The sequence below is a fragment of the Manis javanica genome, chromosome 4 (assembly GCF_040802235.1).
Source record: "Manis javanica isolate MJ-LG chromosome 4, MJ_LKY, whole genome shotgun sequence".
NCBI classification, from domain to species: Eukaryota; Metazoa; Chordata; class Mammalia; order Pholidota; family Manidae; genus Manis; species Manis javanica.
In genome coordinates, this window is record NC_133159.1 from 24,501,072 (window position 1) to 24,528,274 (window position 27,203).

At 54.4% G+C, this 27,203-nt stretch overlaps 1 protein-coding gene across 4 annotated transcripts; it reads left to right on the forward strand.

The window, feature by feature from the left end:
- Positions 1 to 519: 519 nt before the first annotated feature.
- NHSL3 (NHS like 3) lies at positions 520 to 27,142 on the forward strand. 4 transcript variants are annotated; one of them, XM_037010392.2, is made up of 7 exons: positions 520 to 885; positions 20,622 to 20,792; positions 20,873 to 20,928; positions 21,237 to 21,360; positions 21,877 to 21,993; positions 22,078 to 24,636; positions 25,058 to 27,142. In XM_037010392.2, exons 1-7 carry the CDS (start codon positions 651 to 653, stop codon positions 25,078 to 25,080), a joined length of 3,285 nt encoding a protein of 1,094 aa, XP_036866287.2. In that variant the 5' UTR covers positions 520 to 650; the 3' UTR covers positions 25,081 to 27,142. The 4 variants fall into 4 exon arrangements, with proteins under 4 accessions (XP_036866287.2, XP_017533851.3, XP_073089679.1 ...); XM_017678362.3 differs by lacking the exon at positions 520 to 885 and adding an exon at positions 9,724 to 9,956; XM_073233578.1 differs by lacking the exon at positions 520 to 885 and adding an exon at positions 15,732 to 16,125.
- The last annotated feature ends 61 nt before the right edge of the window (positions 27,143 to 27,203 follow it).

Here is a 27,203-nt window from a genome sequence, read left to right on the forward strand (position 1 = left end):
CGGGAGGGAAGGGAGCGAAGGGGCAACTCCAAGGAAGGCCCGCTGTTGGTCTCAGGTGCGTCTGAAGCCTCAGTCTCTCGAGCCTCCTGGAAAGAATTTCAGGATCCCCCTTCGCTTCCCTGACCGAACTCAGAAGAGCAAGCTCTCGGGGTTCAGCGGCATTTCCCTTCCCCTTCCCAGAGCGCCCCGCCTCTCATCTCCCTCTGGCGAACCGAACTCCCCTTGGTGCCTCCGCCGGAACCGAACCTCAGTGCTGCCCCTCCCGGCCAAGCCCGCGACCCCGCCCTCTCGGTCTCGGGCAATTCGCGCAACTCCGGGGGCTCAGACCGCCTTCCCTCCGGACCGACCCTCGCCCCCCTCAGCCCCCTCAGCGGCTGCGGGCCGGCAGGGGGCGGGGAGGGGCGCCAGGCCGCGCCGTCCCGCCCCGCGGCCGCTCCCGCCCCCGGCGCCTTCCCTCCGGGCCGGCCTCCGCGCCCCGCCCGCCGCCGGCCGGCCCCTCCCGCGCCGCTCCCGCGGCCCGCGCGCCCTCCGCCAGCTCTCCCTCCGCGCCCAAACTTTTCTCGGGCGCGTCTCCCCGCGGCGGCTGGCCGCCCGCCCCCGCGCATGGGCGCCCCGCCGCAGGGGGCCTGACCCCCGCCGCCCGCCCCGCCATGGCGACCCGCACGCCCCCCGCCGCACCTGCGGCCGAAGAGCCCGGGGGCCCTGGCGGCCCCCCGCGCAGGAAGAAGTCCCGTTCCGGCGCGTCCGGCCTCCGCCGCGCCTTCAGCTGGCTGCGGGGCAAGCGGCGCAAGAAGAAGGCGGCGGGGGCCGAGGGCGCCGAGTCGGCCGCCCCCCGGGCCAAGAAGGCCGATGACAAGGCCAGGAAGGCCAAGGGTAAAGGCAGAGGTAAGGTGGCCGGGCACCTGGGCTCCGCGCCGGGCGGCGCCGAGGGCGCGGCCAGGGTGGCTCCACTGAGGGTCGGCGGCGTGTTGGAGGGGGTGACCCCCCCCAGGCCCTGGGCTGCGAAGAGTCCAGGGCTCAGCCAGAACACCCCCAATCTGCGCCGCTCCCCCATAATTTTCCAGACTCAACCTGCCCTATTCTAGGGGTGGGGACCCCCTGCTGGGGCAGGGATCCCCTGGCTTAAGCGGGAAGTGCTGGCTCTGGGGACAGTGAGGCAATACCCCCTCCCCCTGGCTCATGGAGGTTCAGCCTTCTGCTGAGTCAGGGGGTCAGAGACTTGACTCTGGCCTGGGGCCAATGGGAGGGGCAGGTGGCCTTGCAGCTCTGGTGGGGGGTCCCTCTGGGTCTGGAAGGTCAACTGCTTTCAAAAGGTGTTTCAGTCGTCGAGGTAGATATGGGTGTCCAGCCCCACAAAGGAGATAGCATGCTTTAGGTTCTTAACAGTGTTAGTTTTTCCCACCTGACCCCTCTCACCACTCACTTGGCAGGCAACTGCAAATATCCACCTCCTGGGGTGGTGAACTCACCTTGTGAACTAGTTGCCCCTCCCCATCATTCCTTCCCCAAGTCCCTGCAGAAAATGCCAGGGTTGCAGGTGTGCTTATAGCTGGGGGAAACTGAGGCCCAAGTTCATGGAAACGCTGTGCCTGGGCTACGGTGGCCACCTAAAATACAGTGTTTAATTCTCTGCGTTTGGGCACCCTCTGGCCTGGTGGGTGAGCAATCAGAGGAGAAGTGGGGGAGGAGGCTGACTTGGCCCATTCTGTCTGGGGTCAATTTTCTTTTGGCCACTTGCTTGGTTCTCCCTCATTTCCCTCACTGTTTCTGTCTCCCTTTTGAGGGAGAGTGCGTGAGTCTCCGCATAAGGGTGGGGCTCCCTTGGGGCTTGCCATGCTGGAATTCTACCTTTCCTGTGCTGCTGCAGGGCTTGAGGTGAGGAAATGGTGGTGTGCGCAGGCCCATCCCATTCCACTTGTGTTTACCCTCCCCGTGTCCTTTAGCCACCTCTGGAGGAGAGTTAGAAGGAACACTTTAGGAGTCAGGAAGAGGGTGAAAAGCCTCTTGTGTGATTGCATCCGGCCTGATCTTCCTTTTGGATAAGGTCCTGCTCCCCTGCGGCCCTGCCACAAATAGAAGTCAGGGTGCTGGGGCAGGCCCTGAGGAGGGTTAGGGTGAGGGGTGTTTCCTTCAATAGGGCGTGAAATCCATCCCAGGGCTCTGTCCTATTAGGAATTCAGTCTGAAGTCATCCCCATCTCACTCAAGAGGGCATGGGTCAGAATTGCAGCAGGATGGATTGTGTTCAGACTGTCAGGATTGGAGATAGAAGGCAAGTGGTGTACCCCAGGGTAGTGGACTCTTTTCCCCTGGGAGACCATCCAGCAGCCAGAGGCTGGAAAAGCCAACCCTGTAGGTCCTTGCGTTAGCAGCCTGGGTTAGGGGTCATTGGGTCAGTGGCTAGGCCTCCTCCTGCCTGGTGTTTGGTATCGGGTAGCACTGGGCTTTCAGGCAGCAGGTCAGCCTGATTTGGGCCCACGTGCATGGGAGACACCTCCCTGTGCCTGGCTGTTGTTTCCTCAGGTCTGGGGGTGGCCCCAGGTACCACTGCAGGAAGTCCATCTATTATTCCAATTGTTTCCTTGTCACCTGCCTGGGCCAACTTCTTTCTGTTTATTAAGAGAAATAAATGTGATCTCTCTAATCTCCACTGGCACTGCTGCTCAGGAAGGGGAAACCCAAAACAGGCTTAACTCTTTCAGGCAAAAATGTTCAAAATGGAGATTGGGGAAGATGGGGAGGAGAGATACACAGAAAACTTCTGGGAGGTCAGAGACCTTTGCTGGGAAGGTCATTGTCTCCCACATCCCAGTCTCTGAACCAGACACCCAGAGATGCAGGTCTTGTCTCCCCTAATCTGACTCCCTACTGCAAAGTGGGAAAATTGAGCATGGAGTAGAATTTTGAACACCTGTCTTCCATGACTCCCCTGCTCTTCTCACTGCCCTGCACAGACTTAGAAAAGAGAGGAAATCTGACATTTATTTATCGATTATCCTGGCTCTGCCAGGAGCACATTTTCCATGATTTCACTTGAGCCTGTTTGCAGATGAAAAAATTGAGGCCCAGGAACAGTGAGTGAGTGATTTGTCCAAACTGGGATTTGAACTCAAATCATGTCTCCAAAACTGGTACTGTTTTATGACTCTCTAAAGGACATAGACCATGGGGTGAGGTTTAAAGATTCTCATCCAACCAATGTATTCTACAGATGGGATGAGGTCCAGAAAGAAGTGAGGGAATTTGACTGACAACGTGGGAAGAGTATCAGAATAAGGCAAATAAGAGCTTGAATCTTGGCTTTGCTGCTAGCAAGCCCCATGACACTGGGCAAGCAAATTCTCTCTGGCTTCACTGGTTCCATCACTATTTCAGGCAAAAGTGGGGACGTTCTCACAGGGGTCACTTTCTGTCTGGACATTGCCTTGATGTGTCTGTGACCTCTCTGTCCTTTCAAGATTCTCACAAGAAATGTAAAAATTACACGAAAGTGAAGACACCACAAAATTGCAAGGGGTTGCTATTAATTGTGTTTATAAGTATAATCACCTGAGCTGTGAGGCTGACTGGACAGCTGCTGCCCTGGCCGGCCCTTTCAGGCCATGTGACAGCCAACAGGTTATTAACTCTTCCAGGCCTCAGTTTCCTTATCTCTAAAATATGGGTAATAAACCCTGGTTTCACTGGGCATTTCAAGGATCAAATTAGATAACAGAGTTTTGTGACCTATGGAGAATGGTTCAGCAGGTAGCAGGTTTCTGAGGTTGTGATGCTGAGAGACTTGGGCATTAGCTAAGTTTATGCTGAGCTAAGGGCATGTTTTGGAAAAGTTATGTTTGGAAAGCAACTCACTTGGTTACACCTTAGATACCCACGGTGATGATGATTTTTGAGGAGTCGTCCACAGAAGGAGTCTTAACCTTTGTCTAACAGGAGGACTCAGGCATAAGAAAAGGTTAACAAACAAACAGGAATCTGTGTTTCCAGAAATATCACCTGGACTCTAGACAAGTGTATGGGGAGGAAGTGTTTCTGGGACAGATGTCAAGACTGGAGCCTAGTAGATAATCAGGGGAGGCTTTCTGGAAGAGGTGAGCAGAGTATGGAAGGAGGGCAGGGTGCTGGCTAATTTGAAGGAGAAGAGAATTAACATGGAGGCTGCTATGTGCTGGGCTCTGGCCAGGCATTTTTATGAATGTTTTCCCTTGTCCTCACAACAACCTGAAAGTTGGGCAGTTACTGCCACTGAGAGGTGAGACAATAGGCCCAGAGGGTGAAAATAAGTGGAGATCAAGGTCAGTCAGTACCATTCATTTGAAAAAGACATCTTTTTGTCCCATATAGTGTCAGGCACTGTTCAGGCACTGACCACCTGATATAAGACAGGCAAGGCCGCTTCCTACATGGAAGTGACGCTCACAGCAGGCAATGGCAGAAGCACTCAGTCGGCCCCCGGAGGCCACACACTCCAAACAAAACACTATGAGGTTGGCTGTGTTTCTGACTCTGGAGGGGAATACTGTTTAGCCTTACACAGGAGCAATTTGGGGGAAAAGAGTATATATAGTCCTTGCGAAGGCTTCTCCCCCTGGCAGTGGCCAGTGGCATTGGGGTGTGGATGACTTTGGTACTGATAGTGAGAATCCCAGAGCCACCCTGCAAGGCCAGCAGATTGAACTCTAGCTACTCACTCAGGGAGCACTGGTATGGAGTTGGGGGTTGTAGAGAAACTCATGTGTTTGAGTTCTGCTCTGCTGTAAGACTTTGGGCAGGTCCTCCTGCCCCATTCTGGGCCAGATATGTCCTGTCTTGACAAAGATGGGGTTTAATTGCCTCTGAGATGCTTTCTTTTTCTAGAATTCTATGGTTTGGAGAACAGGCTGAAGGAGCAAGCTGGTAAGGGTTGGAGGGTTGGAGATTGAAGCTGTGTCTGGGAAAGGAGAGCCTACCAATGGCCAGTTGTGAGTAAGACATTGAGACCCAGTGGCTTGGATGTCATAGGAAGGTGGAGGGAGGGTGCAGTGTGAATTATGCCATCTTTCTCTCTGCTGAGGAAGGGGCCTGTGTAGCTCAAAGTGAGGACCCAAAGGCACTTTGCGTGATGGACACTTTGCCTTTCTGAGGTCAGGTGGTGTCTGCTTGCTTTTCAATAAACACTCCATGCATTTCCATGTTCTATGCCATTGCATGTGCTGTTCCCCCTACCTAGGATGTACTTCCCTTCACTTTTCTATCCATTGAACTCCTATTCATCCTATTCAGGCCCAGCTCCAATGTTCATCATCTCTGTGATACCCCCAGGTAAATCATTGCCCCCAGACTCTAGAGCAAGGTGCTTAAGGTATTTAGAATTGGACAGTATATGTTTTTCTGGCCACCTTGGGTAGGGGCATCTCAGTGTCCTTAGCCTGGAGCCTGTGGTGGGATAAGATTCCCTTTGCTGTAGGATACATCCAGTGGAGTGGGTTCAGCTCTTCCAGGCCCCTGTGATGGGATGGGCATTGTCTGCCTTGGGTCCAGATAGGAGAATGAACTTCATTAATGTATTTCCAAATACTTATTAAGTATTTAATATTAGGTAATAAATATCTACTATGTGCCAGACACTGTCCTGGGGATGAATGAGAGACAAGGTCCCAGTCCCCACAAACCTTACTGAGGGGGGAACCTAGACATTGAACGTTGAACAAGTAATCAAGGGTCAAGAAGTGTGACAGTGGAGGAGCACGGCGGTCCCAGAGGAGACCAGCCTTCTCCACGGAGGTGACACGTGAACTGAAATGGAAGCAGAGGGGAAACTGGGGTGGGGGGACCTGCAGAGCCCGAATCGGGCACGGCACCCCCAAGGGCTGGGACCAGCCGGCCGGCTGGGGTTCTGCGGGGGCTTGCGTACCTCACTGTTCTGAGCACACTGAGGGCAGCGGCTAGTCTGTCCTTTTCCTCTGCTCTGCCTAGCACAGTGCCTGGCACTGAGTGGCTTTGGGTGATAGGTGGGTGATCCAATATGGGCATCTTCACATCGCAGACACTGAGTCTATGGCCTGAGGTCACAGGGGACCCTCATGGCACAAACAGATGGGCAGCTGAGGCCCAGGGGATGAAGTGACTCGCTGAAGGTCATACAGTCAGCCAGTGTCACAGGTAGGACAGGATCCCACACTGCCAGCCTGACTGCGGCTCCTCCACTCCTTTGTTCAGGCTTCAAATGGAAGATTGCATCCCAGAGAGATGCCTCCACCCAGGGGTGGGATGAGATGAGTGGGAAGCTGAGGCCAAGGAGGCCTCCATCCCCTCCCACCTCTGACACCTTCAGGGGCCCAGGGGCCCAGGGGCTCATTCCAGCTGCCTCTCCCTCTCCTCGCTGAGGCTCCAAATTCCCACTCGTGGCACACCTCCCAAGGCTCTCTTGGAAATACCCCTCGGGCTGGGAGGGCCCCCCCCACCCCAGGGCCCTCCCCCTCCCCCCACCCCCACCCCACTCGTCTCCCTCTCTGCTGTCCCTGAAGCAGCGCTGCCTGCAAGGTTGGCTGAACTTGGGGACCAGAAAAATCTACACTTTATTGTAAGATGAGGGCAGGAGAGCCTGCGCCCATCTACCTGCTCCTTGGAAATCCTCCTTTCCCCAAACCCTCAAAGCTGTCTCAGCTGCTCCTGGCCTGTCACATGCTGATGACAACTAATGAGAGGAGCCATTGTATACTGTTTGAGCCACAGGGAATGTCGGGTGTGGGGAGCAGGTATACACCTCTATGTTCCATCTGCAGACCCTTCAGCCTCCTCCAGCCCCTTGGCTGACCTGGGGTAGGAAGTATGTGGAAGCAGCTTCCTTAGGCAGAAAGGGTGAAATCTCTGTCCACTTCTCCCATTATTGTGCTCCACTGTATGCTATGCTCTTGTGTCCACTGTTCCCTGGGGGCCACTTTACAAAAATAGCTCCAGTCAGAGGGTGCCCAGCTCTGTGCTTGGCATGGAGGGGAGACAGAGACAGCTCAGCTTGCAAAGGGTTTAAACCCTGAATCTTCTGACAAAGTGCATGATTTCCAGGAGGCTGCTGGTGGGGTCTGCTCCAAGTACGGCCTCCTGTATGTTCAGGATACATTCTCCTCCAAGCCTCTAGCCAGGCAAGACCTTTGTCACCATTCTTTAAGAGTCATGAGGCGCTCAGGCCCAGTGCTGTGGTGTCCTGGAGTTCTGGGCCATATGCTCTCTATAGCACCTACGTCTTCCCACCAGGTGCTCCCATGCTTTTGGCTGTGGGCAGTATGCACCCACAGAGGGTCTAGGATCCTGGAGCAAGCACAGCTGTAGTCAAAATGTAAAACCAGGAGAGTGCCCTGGACTCTTGTGCCCATGCCTCTTCATCTCCACCAGTACTTAAGGCCACCACCATCACCTCCACCAGTATGCAAGCCCCACTTCACCTCCACCAGTTTCTGTTCAATATAGCATCCCTATTGTGTGCCAGACAGGATGCTGAGCCTGGGGGTTACTAAGAGGAGTGAGACAGTCACTGCCCTTGAGGATCTTGTTTTCTGGGTGGATAGGAGATGCCAAAACAAACTGCTGTCTTGAGACAAGTGCTGGGCTGGTGTGCATAGTTCAATCACAGGGCAGCACTGCTGCCTGTGGGGGCACAGAGAACTGAGCCGGAGCGGGTGTGTGTGTCAGGTGCTAGGAAGGCTTCATTTCATGGAGGAATAAACTGTGGAGCAGGATAACAAGGAATCTTCCAGGCAAAGGTGGAAGAGAAATGAGCACGTGTGAAGGCCTGTTGGTGTGCACTGGGGAGTGGCAAGTAGTTTTGTGTAGTGGAGCTCTTAGACTGAGAGGGGTGTGGTTGGAGATGAGGTTGAACAGGGGCAGCTCCTGCAAGGCCTCCTGTGAAGCCCAAGGCACCTGCTGCACTCCAGACATCCTTCAAGGTTTTGCATTCCTGTCCACTCAGTACAGCCAAGGGATTTGGACTTTACCCTGCTCTCTCTGTTCCCTCACACCACCTTTTCCCTTTATGGGCCTCAGTTTCCCCATCTGTAAATTAAGGGAATTGGGCTAGCAGATTGAGGTCCCTTCCAGCTTTGACACTTGGACCCTCTGGTCTGCACAAGGTACATAGCCCGGTGCACACAGCTTGCTATGTGCACGGCATATGCTCAACAAGTATTTTCTGGACGGATAAATACAATCAGCCCCTCAGGGACTTCACTATAGTCAACCTCAGACCCTAGCAAAAGATGGGTCTCAGGGAGGGTGGGGTTCAGCTTTGACTCTCTCATTTTACAGAGAGAGCACAGGGAGTCTTGGAGCCAGTGGACATAGGAGGCAGCAAGGTGTAGTGGTGGGGCTTGCCTGGGTGGCAGAAAGGATGAGCCACATGGGGACTGGAACTGAGGGCTCCAGACTCAGCCCAGTGGCCTCTCTGCTACCCTATGTTGCCTCTCCCTGGAAAGATGGCAGAGTGAGGGTAAAGGAGAGTCATTGCCCAGGCTGTGGTGCCCTGGGCACAACAGTGCTTGTGAGGACACAGAGGTTGGGTGAGCCTGGCAGCCTGGAAAGCTTTCAGAAGAGAAGCTTGGCCTGGGTTTTGAAAAACAAACACTTGTGTAAGGAGAGATGAATGAGAGGAACACAACTCCATGAATGCACACAAACATGGGCAGTTTCACATAGGTTTATATACTGTATTACTCACACTTACACGTACACATGGACATTCATCAATTGCACAGTAATATTGAAACACAAAAGCCTATTTGATTACACAACTTATAACAAACATAACAAACATGTTTACAAGCGTACAAGCAGACTTACCCAGTAAATATATGAAACCAATGATATTCAGGCCCCTTGAGAGTCACAATTACATAGGAAGATACACAAAACACACATCCAGATATTTGAAAACAGATTCAAAGCTATGGATATAGCACATAGTCACACACAGATGATTACGTAGAGAGGAACCCACATGTTCAGGGTCACATTTATACACTGATACCCAACTATATATCCACATTCAAGCACACAATTACAAATGTCCAGTTTATATACCCTGCAAGGTCATACAGAGGCATAGATAAATTGGAGGGGTGATAGCATGGAGCAGTGGGTATTTGAGTCAGTCTGGGTTTGAATCCTCGATCTGTAACTTAATGCTGTTTGACTTTGGGCTAGTCAGCCAACTTCATAGAACCTCTACTTACTTCCCCATCTGTAAAATGGGGATGATAAAAATACAGAATTGTTTTGTGGATGAAATGAAGTAGCTGCATGAAAGCAATTATCACTGCCTGGCATATAGTAAGTGCTGTATAAAAGGCTGCTACTATTATTCTGAACACCATTATTACAGAAGTACAGTCAGACTGGTACATTTGTACACGGACGCAGAGACAGGAGATAGACTAGTGACACACACACGGGGGTGGTGGTTGGTGGGGCCTAGTTGCTCCAGGGCTCCAGACTTCGCTTGTCTAGAGCTCGGTCCCTAGTTCTATCGGCTCTACAGCAGTCCTCAGGGAGGCAGCCCCTGGGCTGGGAGAGCCCCTGGGCTGGGAGAGCGGGCGATCGGCCCGCCGCACCTGGACAGGCCGGGCCTTTCCGCTAGCGCTCTGGGCGGGGCGGTTCCCCTGGTCTCCCAGGTCCTGGGGGGAGGAGCCTACGGGACACGAGCCAGGCCCCGCCCTTCCGCCGGCCCTGCCCCTGGCCCGGCCATTGGCTGTAGGGCCAGGAGGCGTGGCCGATCTGGGGCTGGGGGCGCCTGCGGTGGCCGCCCGTGCGTCTCTGCTTCCCTCCCGAGGCTGCGGGCCCGGCGGCCGGGGTGGTTGGGCTGCGCTAGGCTTTCCTCGCCGGCTCCCGCGCCCGCCATGGGCAACTCACACCACAAGAGGAAGGCCCCCAGCGGCCCCCGGGCCCGCAGCTTCTGGCGGTTCGGGCGGTCGGCGAAGCGGCCGGCAGGTAGGGGCCGGGGGTGGGGGCGGGGCAGGCAGGGAGGAGGGTCTCCCCGCCGCAGCCGCAGCCGCCGCCACCGCTGCTGCCCCTCCCGGGGCTTGGTGGGTGTGAGTGTGGGAGGCCAGGAATGCCCCGCACAGAGCCCACCCCACATGCACACAGAGACACGTACACATGAATACCCACAGGCGGGCACACATACATGTTTGCAATGTATACAGACACACAACACCCACGCAGATGTACAGATGCAGACACAAAATCACATACACATTTACACCCACACAGTGCTTATAGGACGCACAGATCCTGAGACACAGGTACCTGTGTATACGGTTTACACAGCCACACGAATTACACCACAACGCGCAGATTTACACAACCATACCCACACCTCAGTCATGTAGGTACGGTTGCCCAGTGGCTTAGGCAACACAGATGTACACACGGGTTCAAAACTGCACAACCATCCAGAGAAACATTCAGGTCAGGCTCAAAGACAGACCCTAAGGCACTTGTGCACACACACACACACTTGTTTCCCAGGCTTCAGCCCCCAACAGGCTGAAAGTTTGCAAGAGAGAGGGGAGACAAAGGTGGAGGGGAGAAGCAGGAAACCAGGGACAGGCGACTCCGGGCCGCCTTAATCTGGCGCGACCGGGAGTCGGACTGGTTTTCTGGGCTCCCTCCCCACCCCCACCCGCACCACCGCTGCCTTTCCGTCCCTCTTTCCCCCACCCGCGGACCCCGTGGTTGCTTCTGCATCTCCTCCTTTTCAGTGCAGCCACCGAGCTGGAACGCAGCTTTACCCGGCGTGCTGCGGGATCCCTCCGCGGGTCACATTCCAGCCTCCTAAGTGGGGGGAAGGAGGGAGAACGGTGAAGGTCTTCAACCCCAGGGCTTCAAGTTGGGATTCCTGGTTTCCCCCAGTGGGTGCGGCAGTTCAGGGTATCCCCCACGTCCCAAGGGGTACCGGAGAGAGGCTATCGAGAGTGCCTAGATCCTCATCTGGTGAATCCAGAGATGGGGAAGGGGCAGGGTGGTGGATAAGGGGTTTCCAATAAAGGTGGGTAAATGCTGGTCTTTAGGAGTGAGGGAATCCCAGAGAAGGTGGGGTGGGCCACCCCTACTGTGGTGGGAAATCCACCCGTCTTCCTAAGGATGGCCCACATTCCTAGAGGTTCTGAGCCGAACCTGATGATCTCATCTCTCCATGCAGGGGGTAATGGGAAGAGCCTGTGCTGGGCGTTCAGGGGTCTGGGTTCTCCGTGTGGCTCTGGTGTGAGTTCTGGTGACCTTGAGAAGATTGATTTCACTTCTCTGGACCTCCTTGGCTCCTACTGGAGGGCCTGTCTGAAATTAGGTGACTTCTTGGGACTCTTAGCTAGCCATTTTGTGTACAAAGAAACTGAGATCTAAAAATGGTGGGCTTGCCCAAGGTCATTTGCCTGCTGTGGTTTGAAGAATAATTATAATAATCAAAATAACATAAGAAAGGGACTAAATTCTAGTGGGCTCTCTGATGATTCCTAAGAAGGTGGATTGATGAGAGACTCCAGGACCTTCTAGTTGTCTCCCTGTCTAGCAATCCTGAAATCCTGGCTGTGCCCACTAGTCTCTTCTCATGGAATCTGTACCCAGGGCCTGGGGCTCCTCATCTGCCCTCCCAAGGCCACTCTAATCTGATGGTTTCCTAAGAACCAGCTGTGGGTCCTGCCTTGTGACCATTTGTGGTGGTTGTGAGAGAGATTAAGAGGGCTGTGTTTACAGTCTCCTGCCTGCTGGCCCCTAAGAAAGAGACCCTGGGGGCTTCTGGTGCTCTTCTACTTACTGCTATAACTCAAGGGTCGAAAGACTTTAAGGTGTTCCTGAAAAACCAGAAAGCAATGTCAAGGCAGCAGGGAAGTAAGTGGGGAGGGGGAATATTCTAGGCTATATATTAAAAGGCTTTGGGTTGGGGGTCAGTTTAGGAAAACAGGAGAAATGGTCTTAATTGGTCTTTGAAGTAACTGCAAGATTGGAATTAGTCCTTCCTGAATTGTTGATTAAATGAGAACATGGCCTGGGATGCATTTCAGCTCTGGGGTACGGCAGTGAACAAGGGCATGGAGTTGAAACTGAGTGTATTGAGGTTGGAGAGAAAAGTAGTTAATGCTCTTTCCTTGTGTCTAGGAAGAAAAGTTCCACTGTGAGTGTGAATTTTAATACCTTTGATTTTACTGTCACAGGCCTAGGTATGGGACTGGAGCCTGAGTACTTGTCCATTTGATTAGTCTGAGAGGAGGAGGGAAAGAATGCAAAGCAAGCAGAGAGGGCTGGAGTCTGCAGGCCATAGGGAGCCAGCGAAGGTGTTTGAGTAAGGAAGGAGCCTATGCAAACGGTGTGTTAGGAAGATGGCTCCAGGGCGGGGACAGGTGCAGGCAGGACAGGTTAGGGGCTGGGGTGGTGAAAGTGGAAGCTGGAGAGCTGTCTGGAGGCTGTTGCAGTAATATAGGCAAGAGGTGATGAGGTAAGGGCTGGGGACAGGGTGGAGGCTATAGGAATGGAGGAGTGGCAGCTGCAGAGACACTGCAAAGGAGGTGGCAGAAGTGATAGGACCTGGGATTAATCAGATGTTGGGGAGAGGGCTGCAAAGCTCTGTGCTGGAGGCTGCTTGGTTGGGGGATGGGAGCAAGATAAAAATGCAGGGATAAAAATGAGGCTTTATGTTAAACCCTTTACATCCATTAATTCATGAGTCCTCCAGCAGTCTTACAAGCTAGAATCTATTCTTCCCATTTTACAGATGAGGAAGCTGGAGCTCAGAGAAATGAAGTTTCTTGCCCAAGGCAACTCAACAAGGAGGTGGCTGAACTGGAATTCAAATCCAAACCTGTCAGATTTCAAAGTCTGTGCCCTTTATCAGTTTAGGATAGATGGGTTTCCTTTTATGATTGAGGGCCCTGCTGGTCTTCTGGGCAAAGAAAGCCTGAGCCTGGGGGATTTGGACTCTGTAGGGAGGATCGGGAGGAAACACCGTGGGGGAAGGGCAGGGGGTGAGGACTAAGCGCCAATCCCCCAGGGGCTGAGGGAGCTGATGGGAAGTGGGAGGGGAACCAAGATACAGGGAAGTACTGGCTCCTTGGATCAAATGCCCTTGGACGGAGAGAAGGGTGAGGGTGGGTGGGGAGAAGCCTCTCCACACTGGAAAGGCACTGTATCCTGCTGCGATTGTTTGGCCTTGTTCTCAGGAATCCAACCTGCCTCCCCGTTGTTCCCCAGGCCTCCTGAGCACTTGGTCCTGTGCAGTTGGGGGGATTGGTGGAGGATGTGAATTGGGAGCCCAGGGAGCACCCCACCCATCCTGTAACACACTGTCCTCCTGTTCCCATGCTTTGTAAGTTAGGGCTGACACACGTGGCCCTCCTCTGGGTAGGGTTTGTTGATCCCATTGAGGGAAGACTTGTCCTTGTAGAGTCAGGCCACCTGGAATTCTTTTCATCCCTCCCCCTGCCTCTGGACCTGGAGTGCGGGGGCTCTTTGGTAGGACTCACAGCTGGAGAAGCCCTGCTCCTTTAACCCTCCTCCCACCCTGCAGCCTCTTGCTCTGTCTCCTCTCCTTTCCTAGGGGTAGACATGTGCCTAACTGTTTGTCTGGAACTTGCCTGTGGGAGACCTGAGCTTCCAGATAAGGGGCTAGCTCCGCCCTCTCCAGTCTGAGGGATCTGAGATAAGCTGAACCCCCTTGCTGCCCAGTCCTTGACCCAAAGAAGGGGACCACTCTCCTCCTTCTAGGGGCAGAGTCAAACATGCCCAAGGCTTTAGTGATCGTCTTTCCAACCCTCCCACCTCATAGACGAAGGAACTGAGGCCCAGAAAAGGGCAATGCCTGCCTGATTCAGTCACATATTGCAGCTGAGAGCAGGGAGTGCTCAAACCTAGGACTCCTGACTCGCAGGTCAGTGGGGTATCTGGTTTGGACTAGGAATTGCCTTTCCTCCTGAACAGGGAGGGGGGTTAGGGCTGCTGGATAGGCTTAAGTCACTGAAGGAGCTGATAGGAAGCTGATGTTAAGTACCCTTTATCAGACCTTATCTTAATATTAGCCCTTAACTCCACTTCAGATTTGAAGAGAGGTCCGGAAGTAGGTGGGAGACAAGGCCTCTGTTGGCATGGGAAGAGCATAATTTTGCAGCCAGTCAAAGCTGAGCTCACATCCTAACTCTGCCATTACTAGCTGTGTGATCTTGGGCAAGTCACCTACCCTGGGAAGTGCCTCTGTATGGTGAGGGGTATTTAATGAGACCATGTGTCTCTCAGTCAGTTGGCACTTGATACATGCTGGTTTATATTCATGTGTCATGAGTGGAAAGGCAGAAAGGCCTGAGAGGACCCTTGGCCTGCCCCCCCACACCCTGGAGAGGCAGAGGCATCCTCTGATGACAACCTTGTGTTTACACTTAGTTGCATGGCTTTAATTTTCCTAGGCACTCTGTGAGGTGGGTACTATCCCCACTCTGCAGAAGAGGAAAGACTGAGGACCCGAGAAGCTGATCATTTGTTCAAGGCCTGGAATCCAGACTTCCTGACTCAGCCTTTTCTTTTCCTCTCCTGGCTTCATGGTGGCTGCCTCTCCATCCGTCTATGAAATGGGGATAATCATCTTTGAAGAAAAAAGAAAGGGCTTTGGAAAGTCAGAATTGAACGTTGGCTGCAAGATTATTATGTCATTGTCAGGAGCAGATACTGACCCGGAAACCCATTCTGACATTAATATTATTATAACTAATTCCTCTCTATGCTACTGCCCATTCCCCCAGGCGCCTGTGGCATGGGATCCTCTGCTCCCTGTTGAGGCACTCCCTGACCCCCAATATTTACTTTAGAACTGGCCTGTCAGCTTTTCCCTTGCTGGGGTGGGGCGTGGCACTGAGGGAAAGAAGGGGGGTGATTTCCCTTCTGCCGAGGTAGGGTGCAGAGCTCCCTCTCTTTGGGCAGGGACTGTGGATGTGGCCCCCTGACCTCTTAACTTCCTCAGACTTAGAACCACTAAGGCCATATTGGGCTGGGCCACTTCCTGGTTGGGTGACCTTGAGTGAGTCACTTTCCCTTGAGGTTCCTTGTGCTCATTTGTAAAAAGGGAAGTTACCTACCTTTCAAGTTTGTTAGGTGTTCTTTGAGACAGTACACAGTACAGGAGAAAGTGCTTTGAGAACTGTAAACGTCTCGATTTGAAAGTTTGTGTTCATTTCCCTTTGTCTTGCTTCTGGGAAAATACAATCTACCTACTCTCTGTGTTCTTTCTCTGGGAAGGCCCTGGCCCCTCTGGGCCTTGGTTTGCCCACCCATGCAGTGAGGAGTGAGATTTAGGGCCTCTGAGTACCCTGAGTCCTGGCTCCAGGGTTGGCCAGTGGCAGGCAGAATGGGGCGGGGTAGTGATGGGAGGCAGGCCCCGAGGGTTCCAGTCCTCAGAGAGGCCACCTGGGCAGCCCTGCCCTCCCCCCTCATTCCTCTCCCCTGAGTCAGGCCTGCCTGGCTGCCGCCCCCGCCCCTTGCTCTGGAATGGGGCAGGTTGAGACCTCACCCTGTGGACGATGTTGCCAAGAGTGCGTACGCATGCGCACACATGTGTGCATGGCCTTGGGGCTCCCACCCCCATTCCTCCCTGTCCCCAGCTCAGAAAAGTCCCAGAGTGGTGGGTCTATGCATCTGCTTTTGTGTACACAAAGCCGCCTGTCAGGGCCCTGCCTGAGTCTATGCAGGCCTGCTCCTTGGTAAGGAGAATGTGGACTAGTGTGTCCTGGGTGTGCTTTGTGGATGTGTCCTAGTGGGACATTTTGGAGGTATGTGCCCAGTACCTGTGCTGGGGGACTGTGTTTGAGCTTGGGAACTTGCAAATGTCCTTCCTGGTCTGCCCCGCATGTTGTGGGGGCGTGGCTGGGAGCAAGGTGTCTTCTCAGATCCCAGAAGCCTCCTCCCTCACGTAGGTGTGGGAGGAGGGGAGGCAAGGCTGTGGGTGAGTCTCAGCCTCATGCTGTGCCTCTGGACTGTGCTGAGGCAGAAGGTCCTGGAATAGGAACTCTAAGTGTGGCCGTGGGCAAGGTCCTTCTACTCTCTGGGCCTCAGTTTCTTTATGAGGTACCTGCTTTCCACCTGAGACTTAGGTTGCTGAGACCCGCCCCCAAGCAAGCCACAGGTGTGTAGACCTGTGCCCTGGTGGCTCAGAGAGATCTCAGCCTCTGGGCAAGCTGGTGTGGGGGGGTGTTGCTGGGGCAACCAGATGTTATGAAGTGTGTGAGAGCCTTGGATCCAGTTGGGCAATTTGCAGCTGTGGCCCTGACTGCCAGCTGTGGACCTGAGACCTTGGTGAGCTGATCATGTCCTACTTAGCGGGGGCTCAGCCCTTAGTTGCCCTGGTTAGGGGGAAGCTGAAGATGACTGTGTCCTGCAAGGTTAAAGGCTCCAGTTTTGGAGCCAGCCAGAGCTTGGGAAGTCACCTAACTCTCTGAGCCTCACAGGTCCATGATTACTGGGAAAAGTATCTTTTATTACCTGTCTTGAAGGGCTGTTGTAAGATCCATGAGGGCTGTGACTGTTTACCTTCCACTGGCACCTGGCATGGTGCCTGACATGAATTAATCACCCTGTAAGTGTTGGGTCTGCTGCTCTACCGATTGAGTGGGACTAAGAGGGGTGGGTGGGTCTGGCCTAAAGGAGGGAAGAGGGATGGATGTAGTCAAGAAACCTAGAATTTGTGGGAATGGTAGGGTTCCTCAGCCCTTCTTCAGAAGGGAGATAGGTTTGTAGCTGGTGTAGTGGGCAGAGCATGGCTTTTGCATTCACATTGTCCTGACTGCAAATGCTGCCCTGCCGTTTGCTAGCTTTATATGCTTGCCCTCTCTGGCCTCCGTTTTCTCATCTGTAAAATGTGGATAAAGTACCTACTTCTTAGGATTGTTATTTAGATTTCAGTGATTTGTGGATACATACTCTGCAGTTCCACGGAAGTTTGTTCCCAGAGAGTGAAGGCCCAGCTGCCTGCCTGAGTGGTCTTTGAGAGGTGGAGCAAATGGGGAAAAGGCTGCAGCAGGTGGGTCTTGCAGCGTGAGAGCCACTGTGAGTTCTTAGATCACCAGGGACTCAGAGAGAAAGGTGCTGTGAGAGAGGGGTGTCCTCAAGAACGGTTGGTGGGTAGCACTTTATAGTTCACAGACTTTCTCTTCCATATTCTCAGCTACTGTTTTTGGAGTTGCTAGAGGGATCTCTTTTAACACTGTCACTACCCAGCTTAACCTTCCGTACAGACCTCCTGGGGCTCTCTGAAGAAAATCCAGGTTTTGCCAGGGCCTATGGGGCACTACCTGACCTGGCTTCCACTCCCATCTGCTGCCATTCTCTCCCTTGCAAACCATATTCCAGCCACACTGGTCCCTCTGTTCTGGGAAACCCACCATTCCTGCCTCAAGGCTTTTACACTTGCTCTTGCCTCTGTCTAGAAGGCTCTGTGCCCAGCACTTGCCCTGACTCCTCGTCATTCTTCAGGTCTCAGTTCCAGTGGCCTTTCCTTAGAGAAGCTTTTCTTGATGCCCCCTAAAAGAACCCCCTTCCTGTCACAGCTCCTCAGTCTTCACTGTCTGAAATTATTAGTTTGCCTCATTTATGTATTCTTCAAATATTTATTGAACTTACAGTATGTGCCAGGCACTGATTTATGTGCTAGTGATGTACTGGTGAACTAGACAAAGTTCTCCATTAGCTGTAGCCTCCCGTAGTGGCTTAATAAATACTTACTGATGGCATGTCTTAGAAAGAGGAGTCATTGCCTCTTTTCCAAGGCATGACCTCATGTCCGCTGGAGGTGAATTTGAACCAAATACCTCCTCCTGTCACACACACACACACACACACGCATGCACGCACGCACGCACGCACCCCCACCTGTGAGCTTCTCTTGCTCCCTGCCTGGTGACACAGAGTGGGACCAACAGGAAGAATCCTGGCCTGAAGGAGCAGCAAGTCTGTGTTGAAGGCCTGCCTCTGCTGTGTGACCTTGGGGACTTCAGAGCATTTCTCTGGGCCACTGGTGTCACATTACCAGAGGGGGAAGAAAGTCCTTTGGAAAGTGTGGGGCTGACATACACATGGGGGATTTGTTACCACCAGCCACTGTAATTCCACTCTGGACGTGTCCCTAGCTCCCCAGTACTGTGTCCTGGATTGGCTGCCACCCTCCAGGGGCCTCTGCCAATGGCCTTGCCATCTCTCCAGGCACTCCTGGGCTTCTGTCTAGCTGCTCCATGCTCTGAGCTACTTCCCCAGGGAATTACTCTCACCAGCCAGGAGGACTTGAAGGTGGGCACCATGCCAAGTCCAGTTTGGTGGCTCTTCACCTACCATCTGGCAACTGGGATCCCTGCCTTAGCTCTCCAGCTCCTCTTTAGAAAGACTTGGGGACAGGGTTAATGGCCAACCCCTGTAACTGAGTATCGTCAGCCCTCCCAGTCATACCGTACACCAGAGCTAAACGCCAACTGACTCTGGTTTCACTTTTCCTGTAAGGGGGTCCGGGTGGGTTCCTACCCCTGTACTGCACCGAGGGGCGGGGTCGGCGTGTGGGCGGGGCCGGCGCGCAGGTCGGAGGAGGACCCGGAGAGCAGCCCCTCCCCCTCCGCTGCCTGCAGCCTGCGCTCTGCAGCTGGGCGGGCGAGTCACAGCCCCAGTGCCGGGTTACCGCGAAGGGGGCGCCCGCGGTTTGGAGAGGTGGGAATAGGGGCCCGTCTGAGAGGGGGCCGCAGTCATGGTGGTGTTCTTGGGCCGCCACCTCCCGGCGCTCCTCGGCCTTTTTAAGAAGAAGGGTGAGTGGGTGTGGCTTGGCAGGGGACAGGAGGGGTCCCTAACACCTGTTTGCCAGACCCTTCTGTACAATGGGGAGGGGGTGGGTGTCAAGGCCGGGGAAGGGTAATGCGTGGGGGATGAGGACTAGTAATAAGACCCGAATCCCCTGTCCGCCGCCTTGCCTTTGTCCAGCCGCATTTCTGACGCCTTTGTCAGGGCCTGGCTTGTGTTTGGGAGGACGGATCCAGGTGTCTCTGACCTTGAAGTCTGCAGCCCTTGGGCAAGACTGCCTCCCTGCAGGGTTACCCACACTTTACTGGGTACATCCCAATACCTCAGTTCTGAGAAGTAGGGCATCCCCCTGCTAAGTCAGTCAGTCAGTATGGAAGGATGGTCATAGCTTACTGGACTTTTTGGGGGACCAGAGGATCCCCAGTTTGAGTGTGATCCAGGATTTCCCTCTGGTCACCTGGAGTACAGTCCTGACTCTGCTTTGCTGGGTGACCTTAGGCAAGGCCTTTCCTCTTTGAGCCTGTTTCCAGACTTGTAAAATTAGGGGGTCAGATGAGGCTTGACTGAATCCATTGTTGGGAGACCTTCCAGCTCTGACCTTGTGGGGTTCCTGCAGATTCTCTGGGCAGCAGCTGGCTGTTGAAGAATGTGCTGAGGAAGGAGGGAAGAGGCAAGGGGCAGGTGTCTGACCAAAGCCCCTGACTTGCAGTGTGGCCCTTTAAAGAGCTTGGTTTATTCCTGCCCCTCCACAAGGTGCTCCCGAGGTCACGTTGCCCTCCCAGAGCTTTTGCTTTGTTGTGGGTTCCACTTAAAGGGGGGCTGGGGCTGCAAAATGCTGACTCAGCCCCGAAGTTCTAGGATTAGATGGCCAGCTCCCCGATGGGCAGGGCCTGTAACAGGATCCTTTGTAATGGATCCCTGGCTCCTCTGCACCAGGGGAAGGGGGCCTCTAAGTGAGGGGGATGCGTGGGACGTTACCCCAAGAGAGGCTGAGTTGCCTTGTCTGGGGCTAGAAGGGCCTGGGTCTTTCTTCTGCCCTCCCCTGCCCATTCTTCCACTAAGGGACAGCCACATGGGTGAGTAGGGGACCCAAGAGGCCATATCCCTGGTTTGTCCCTCCCTCCAGGACTTCCTGGGAATCTGGTTATGACCCCTGCTAGCCTCCAGCCCTCCCTGGTGTCCCATGGTGTCTTCCTGAACCTGGGCCAAGGTGGTGTATGAAAAGGGTGGTTTGATTTCCTGTGAAGTGTAGAGCATGGGGTCTGGGGACAAGAGAAATGTATTTGCTGTGGGCTATGTGTATACAGGGGTGTCTTGTATGGGGCCCTGAGTGATGTATACATATATATACATAATTGTATATATATTTGTGTACTGTTTGTGTGCAGAATGAGGACTGTGTGTTCATGTGTATATGTTGGAGTGGGGTGTGCTCTGTGGGGGCCCCTGTGTATGGTGTGGGTACACAGATGTGTTTATACTTGGGTGCTAGTTATTTCTATACATACTGAATCTGTTGGTGTGTATATAGACTGAAGCCTGTGGGTGTTTGTGTGCTTATACAGTGGCCTGTGTGCTCTAGGTGTGGTGCCCTGTATGGGGTCCTTCATTTAGTGTGAGTAGTCAGATATATGTACACTTGGGTCTAGTTTGTGTACGTACATAGAGGTTGAGTGTGTTGTGTCCCCGCCTTAGAACTGGGGGCTGTGTGTACAAACTCGGGGAAAGTGGGTATTGAACGTATACGCGTGCAGTCTAGAGACTGTGGGTGCCCTTGTTGTGGTGTCTGCATTCCCAGGGCCCAGATGCCTTCAGGCCTCACTTCTTCCTCTTCCATCCCACTAGGCTCTGCCAAAGCTGAGAGCGACAAACGACTAAGTGTGGGGCCTGGCCAGGGGCCAGGGTCTGTGGTGGATGAGCACCAGGACAATGTCTTCTTCCCGAGTGGGCGACCGCCTCACCTGGAAGAGCTGCACACACAGGCCCAGGAGGGGCTCCGTTCCCTACAACACCAAGGTAATCTACCCTCCCTCAGTGCTGCTCTCAGCTCCCAAGGTCAAGGGCCTAGCCCAACATACTTTTCTGGTGTCTTCTAGAAAAACAGAAACTGAACAAGGGTAGCTGGGACCATGGAGATACCCAGAGCATTCAGGTGAGGTGTGCCCCCAGCTCAGTCCTGACTCTCCTCTTCCCTCCCTGCTTGACTGCTCATAAGTAAGTCTTTGACCCTTCTCAGGTCAAAGGATCTCAGTTTCTGTCCTGTATCAGGAAGGGCTAGACAAGATGACCCCTGAGGGGGCCAGTTTAGCTGATGTCTGTTCAGTGCTAGGTGATGCTGGGGAGAAATTGAATCAAAAGTTCCAAAGGAGAGCCCCCAAGAAGCAGTAGGAAACCTTGCCCATGCCTCTGGGATGTTCCTGGATCTGAGGCCAGGGCTTGATCCCCTTCTTCTCCCAATAGTCCTCCCGGACAGGGCCGGATGAAGATAGCATCTCCTTCTGCAGCCAGACCACAACCTACACGGCTGAGAGCTCCACAGCAGAGGATGCTCTCTCCATCCGCTCAGAGATGATCCAGCGCAAAGGTGTGTCTGCTTCCCAGCTGGGATTCTTGGACAGGAGAGAAGGGTGGTGGGCACGATCTGGGTCTAGCATCTACAGCTTCCCCTTTTCCTCATAATCTAGTCTTTCCCAAGGCTCCACGATTCAGTGAATTCAGCAAACACATCACCCTTTGTCTTGGAGATTAATGATGCATATTAACTGCAAAGCAGGACAGTTAAGAGTTGGGAAACCTGGGTTTGAGTCTGGTGGTGCTACTTACCAGCTGTGTGACCTTGGGCCAATCCTTAACCTCTCTGAGCTTTTGATGTTCTATGAAAATGAGGACAAGAGTACTTACAGTACTGGAATGAATGCCAAGGGTTTAGCGTCCTAATGCATAAGTGTCTAGCTTTGTTTAACCTAGCTGTGTCCATACCTACTTGACTATGGAAATCTCTTTTCACAGAGCTCTTACTAATATTCAACAAAAGTAGTGCTCTGCTGAACGTGCCCTGAGATCTGTTCTAACAGTTTCTCTCCTCTGGACCGGCCCCCAGGCTCCACCTTCCGACCCCATGACTCATTTCCCAAATCATCTGGAAAGTCGGGACGGCGGCGGCGGGAACGGCGGAGCACGGTGCTGGGACTGCCGCAGCATGTGCAGAAGGAACTTGGTGAGCCTGGATTAGGACAGTGGGGATGGGGAGGAGCATGGTGGACCCCTCTGCTGACTCCCATGACCTTCCTGTCCACTACAGGCCTGCGAAGTGAGCGTGAGGCACCAGGTGCTCCTCGACCTCATGGTCCACGGGATGCTGTACGCATTCCCACAGTGGATGGCCGCCTGGCGGGCCTGGCCTCAGGGTCAGGGGCCCGGGTGTCTCTGCAGGCTCTGGAGGCAGAGGCGGAGGCCGGTGCTGAGGCTGAGGCCGTGCTCCAGCACCACATTGACCGTGTCTACCGGGATGACACCCTTGTTGGCAGGTCCACGGGGGTACGGCCCCCACCAGTGATCCGACCCATGTCCCTAGCGGTGCCTGGACTGACAGGGGGGGCAGGGCCTCCAGAGCCCTTGAGCCCGGCCATGTCCATCTCACCCCAGGCCACCTACTTGTCGAAACTGATCCCGCATGCTGTACTGCCACCCACAGTGGATGTGGTGGCCCTGGGCCGCCGCAGCCTGCGCACACTGAGCCGGGGCAGCCTGCTGTCGGCCAGCCCGGCCTCTGTCCGCTCGCTGGGCCTCTTCTCCTCGGCTTCTAGCCCACGGCCCCACAGTCGTCATCCGTCCTCCTCCAGTGACACCTGGAGCCACTCTCAGTCCTCTGAGACCATTGTGTCTGACGGCTCCACCCTTTCATCCAAGGGTGGCTCAGAGGGCCGGCCTGAGGGCTCTGTGACCAGCAGTAGTGTGGCGCCTCCTCCCCAGGGGGGCAGTGGGAGGGGCTCTCCCAGTGGAGGCAGCACTGCTGAGGCCTCAGACTCTGTCAGCATTCGGAGCAGTGGGCAGTTGTCTGGCCGGAGTGTGTCTCTACGTAAGCTAAAGCGGCCTCCCCCACCTCCCCGCCGGACCTACTCACTCCATCAGCGGGGCTCAGCAGCACCCGATGGGCCCCTGGGGCTGCCCCTCAAGCCTGAGCGGAAGCAGCAGCCACAGCTGCCTAGGCCGCCCACCACTGGGGGATCAGAAAGGATGGGGGCAGCACCCCGTGCACCCGACTCAGCAGGCAGCTGGGTGCCAGGTTTGTCTCCAGGTGGCTCCCGGCGCCCCCCACGCTCCCCAGAACGGACACTCTCACCCTCCAGTGGATACTCAAGCCAAAGTGGTACCCCTACCCTTCCTCCTAAGGGTCTAGCAGGGGCCCCTGCCTCCCCAGGCAAGGCCCAGCCTCCTAAACCAGATCGTGTCACTTCCCTTCGATCTCCTGGGGCCTCTGTCTCCTCCTCCCTCACATCTCTGTGTTCCTCCTCTTCGGACCCAGCCCCTTCAGACCGTCCTGGTCTACAGATGTCAGCCACCCTGGGTGACAGGTTTGTCATACCCCCTCACCCTAAGGTGCCTGCCCCCTTCTCCCCACCGCCCTCCAAGCCCAAGAGTTCTAACCAAGCTGCCTGTGTACTGGCTGTCGTTGGGCCTGTCCCTACCACTGATGCCAGTCCTGAGTCCCCTCCCACTCCCCAGACATCCGTGACCCCAGCACGGGAGTCTCCCATTGCCTCTAAAGACCTGTCACCCCCACCATCCCCACCCCCATCTTATCATCCACCCCCACCACCCACCAAGAAGCCAGAGGTGGTTGGGGAGGCCCCATCTGCTCCAGAGACTGCTGAGGAGTTGCTTCAAGATCCCAGCTGGCCCCCACCGCCGCCTCCTGCACCCGAGGAGCAGGACCTGTCCATGGCTGACTTTCCCCCACCCGAGGAGGCCTTTTTCTCTGTGGCTGGCCCTGAGCCTGCAGGCTCTTTAGAGCCCCCAGGGCCTGTCAGGTCTCTGGCTGCCCTGCCCTCCTCAGCTACTGTCTCTTCCCAGAGCCAGCACCATGGCACCCCAGACACTTCTCCAGCTCTGCCAGCCCCACCTCCTGCTGCTTCTGTCACAGGGCTTCCGCCCAAACTCCCGCTAAAGGAAACAGTGGACTGCAGCAAGGGCAGTGGGGCTCCCAGGGAGGATGCTGGTGCGCTGCTAGTCACGCCCTCACTCCTGCAGATGGTTCGGCTCCGCTCTGTGGGTGCGCCCACAGTGGCACCAACCCCAGCTTCAGGGCCATCAGCCCCCCAGAAGCCGCTACGAAGGGCCCTGTCAGGGCGGGCCAGCCCAGCACCTGCCCTCTCCTCAGGGCTTCATGCTGCCGTGCAACTCAAGGCCTCCAGTCTGGCCGCCAGTGAGGACCCCATGAGTGCCCAGCCCAATGGACCGCCTGAGATAAAGCCACGGTCTCCACAGTCCCCAGCCTCTACAGCTAGCTTCATCTTCTCCAAGGGCACTAAGAAGAAGCAGGTGGAGCGGCCTGTGTCCCCTGAGACCCAGGCTGACCTCCAGCGGAATCTGGTGGCTGAACTTCGGAGCATCTCAGAGCAACGGCCACCCCAGGCCCCAAAGAAGCCACCTAAGGCCCCACCACCTGTGGCCCGCAAGCCCTCTGTGGGAGTCCACCCGCTCTCCTCCCCTAGCTTTCCGCCAGCTGAGACCCTTACTGCTCCTCCCACCAATGGGCTCCCTCATGCTGAGGACAGGACTAAGGGGGAGCTGACAGAGAATGGAGGTGTCATGCAGCTGATGGGCCCAGAGCAGCAGCAGCTGGGCCTGCCCGGCTCAGGTACAGTGGGACTGGTGGCATGTGGGTCCCATCACTGGTGATAGGAAAGAGGTATCTGAGGTCCCGTTAGGGATTTGCTTTTCCATCATTAAGACTTCTCTGGACTCAGGATGCCTGGGGAGGATGAACTATCACCCATGAGCTACAATGAAGGAGCATAATGTGTGAGGCTTTGAAGTTGGACCTACTGAGTTGGAATTCCAACTCTGCCATTTTATCTACCCATCCTGGCCTCAAGTTACTCACTGTAAAGAGTGGGGTGATGATACCTATGTTGTAGTGTCAGAGGTGGTATTTGTAGAGTCCAGCCCAATGCTGCTGGCAGGGTCAGTAAACTGAGGGGATGAGGATGTACCTTGGGCTCTTAGTGGCCAGAACCACCAGAGGCCCTTTGCTGACTGTCTCTTCTTTCTTCCCACAGACCTACAGAAAGAGCTGGTCTGACCACAGGCACCTCAGACACTGCTGACCCATCCCAGGATTACAATCTCAGGGACCTGAGCAGCTCCAAGGATGAGAGGATATGGCAGACACTTAACCTGATAAGAGAGGATGCCTGCAGCCTTAACCTTCATGCCTTTGATATTTATGCAAGCCTGGTGTTGATCCTGTCCTCCAAGTCATCCAGCTCTCATGCCTTTTCCTGAATGGATTCATCTCTGGTAGCTGCCACTTCAGCCTTGGCCTTAGCCTCATCTGGAAAGAGGTAGCTGGAGGGAGTGGGTGGCTGCGCCCCCTGCTGGCCCTGAGGCCACAGAGTTGGGAGCAGAACACCTCATCTGAATTCATTTTTTTTTTCATGTCCAAATCATGCACATACTGTAGTCCAGAATGAAAGCACTTTTGAAAAGCAGCTGCATGTCCATCCTCCAGGGCCCGTGAAGCCACATTCTAAGAGCCTGTTTACATGGCAGCAGCGTCAATCCCTGGTAGCCGGCCCATGTCTGGGACCAATCTATCCCCTCTCTCTGATCCAGCTTGCTTCTTTTTCTTAGTTCTTGGAGGAGGGCCAGTCATTGTTCCCATAGGCTTCTCCAGGCTGAAGGCAGGGGCAGGGCTGTGAAATTCCAAAGCACAAAAGGTGCAGCAGGGGTTAGCCTTCCTGTGCCTCAACTTACCAACCACCTGCCTGCCTTCTAGTTCTGCCAGGTGCTCTGTGCAGGGAACCAGGAGTGGGAGACTGCCAGGGAGGCCCATGGCTCTGTCTGTCTTCGGAGAGCAGGAAAACAGAACAGGGAGCCATCTTGGCAGGCATTTGGTAATGCCAAGCATCTGCCCCTTATTTTACTTGAGCAGGCTGGGGTGGGCAGGCACATTTCAGAGGCAGGAGCCTACGGGTGGTGGCAAGCTGTGTCCCTTTTAGCTGAGCAGTAAATTCTGAGGTAGATGGAGGGGAGGGTCTGGCAGAAGGGAGAGCTTGTTTGGGCAGTGGGCCCAAATTTGGCTCTACAGATGCTATTCTCTGACCTCTCTACTCTGGCACATGGCCTTTCAGCACAGGTGATTATCCACTGTGAGGAATGGGGGCTGATGTGGAGTGACAAGGATGAGAAGCCAAAGGTGCATCTGTTGCAGACTTTTCCCTAGTTAAGGGAGGAGGCACTCAGTGCTCCTAGGGAGCAGGCCGGGTATTTGCTCCCTAGACATTGGCCTCTGCTACTGATTTCCAGGAATTTTAACCACCTGTTTTCAGCCTGTGCCATCTATCTAGCTGGCTTCCCCACTGGCCCCTGTGGCTCCACAGGGGTGGCCCTGGTGCTTCCTTCCACAGCAGCATAGCTGCCACTAGGGCAACCCCTTTCTGTTTTGATCCTCTTTTCTCAATAGTGGCTTGGGCTTGCGCCTGGCAAGGAACCTTGCTCTAGCTGCTTCTGTGGAGGAGATTGACCCCCTCCCAGAACAAGAGCTGGGAACACAGGGGATGTGGTACAAGAGCCCAGGTTTCTCTGACCCTCTCACTACCATCTCCTTCCTGTAGCTGTAAACCAATGTTCTCCCCTTACCCTTTGGGTAATAGGGAGCTGCTGCTGGGTACACTAGGGAGAACTGTCAGTAAGCACTTCTCTGCTCAGAGTTTCTGATGCAGCCCCCTGGGAACCAGGACCAGGCCAGAGCCCCCTGAAACCAGGCCCTTGGAGCTGCTGGAGGGAGAGGGAGCTCAATTTCTGGGTCTCTTTCCCTCCCCTCCCCTCCCCAGGTTACTCCAGCTCCTTATCCTCAGAATCTTCTGAGCTTGTTTGTCCTCTAGGGTAACTGAGTGTGACCTAGTGCAAACGGAGAGACCAAAAGCCTCTGATTTTTAATTTCCGTAAAAACGTTAGAGATTGAAGTACATGTATGTATACATATATATATATGTGTATATATATATATTTCTTTAAATTTTTGAGTCTTTGATATGTCTATACAAACAATCCATTCCCTCTGCCCTGAAGCCTGAGACACATAAAAAGGCTGTGTGTGTGTGTCATTCAAAGGTGTTAAATAATTAAATGATTAAAACTTGGCTGTGGCTGCTGCTTCTTAGGAGGAGGGACAGGAAGGTGGTCTGGGCCCACATTTAAATG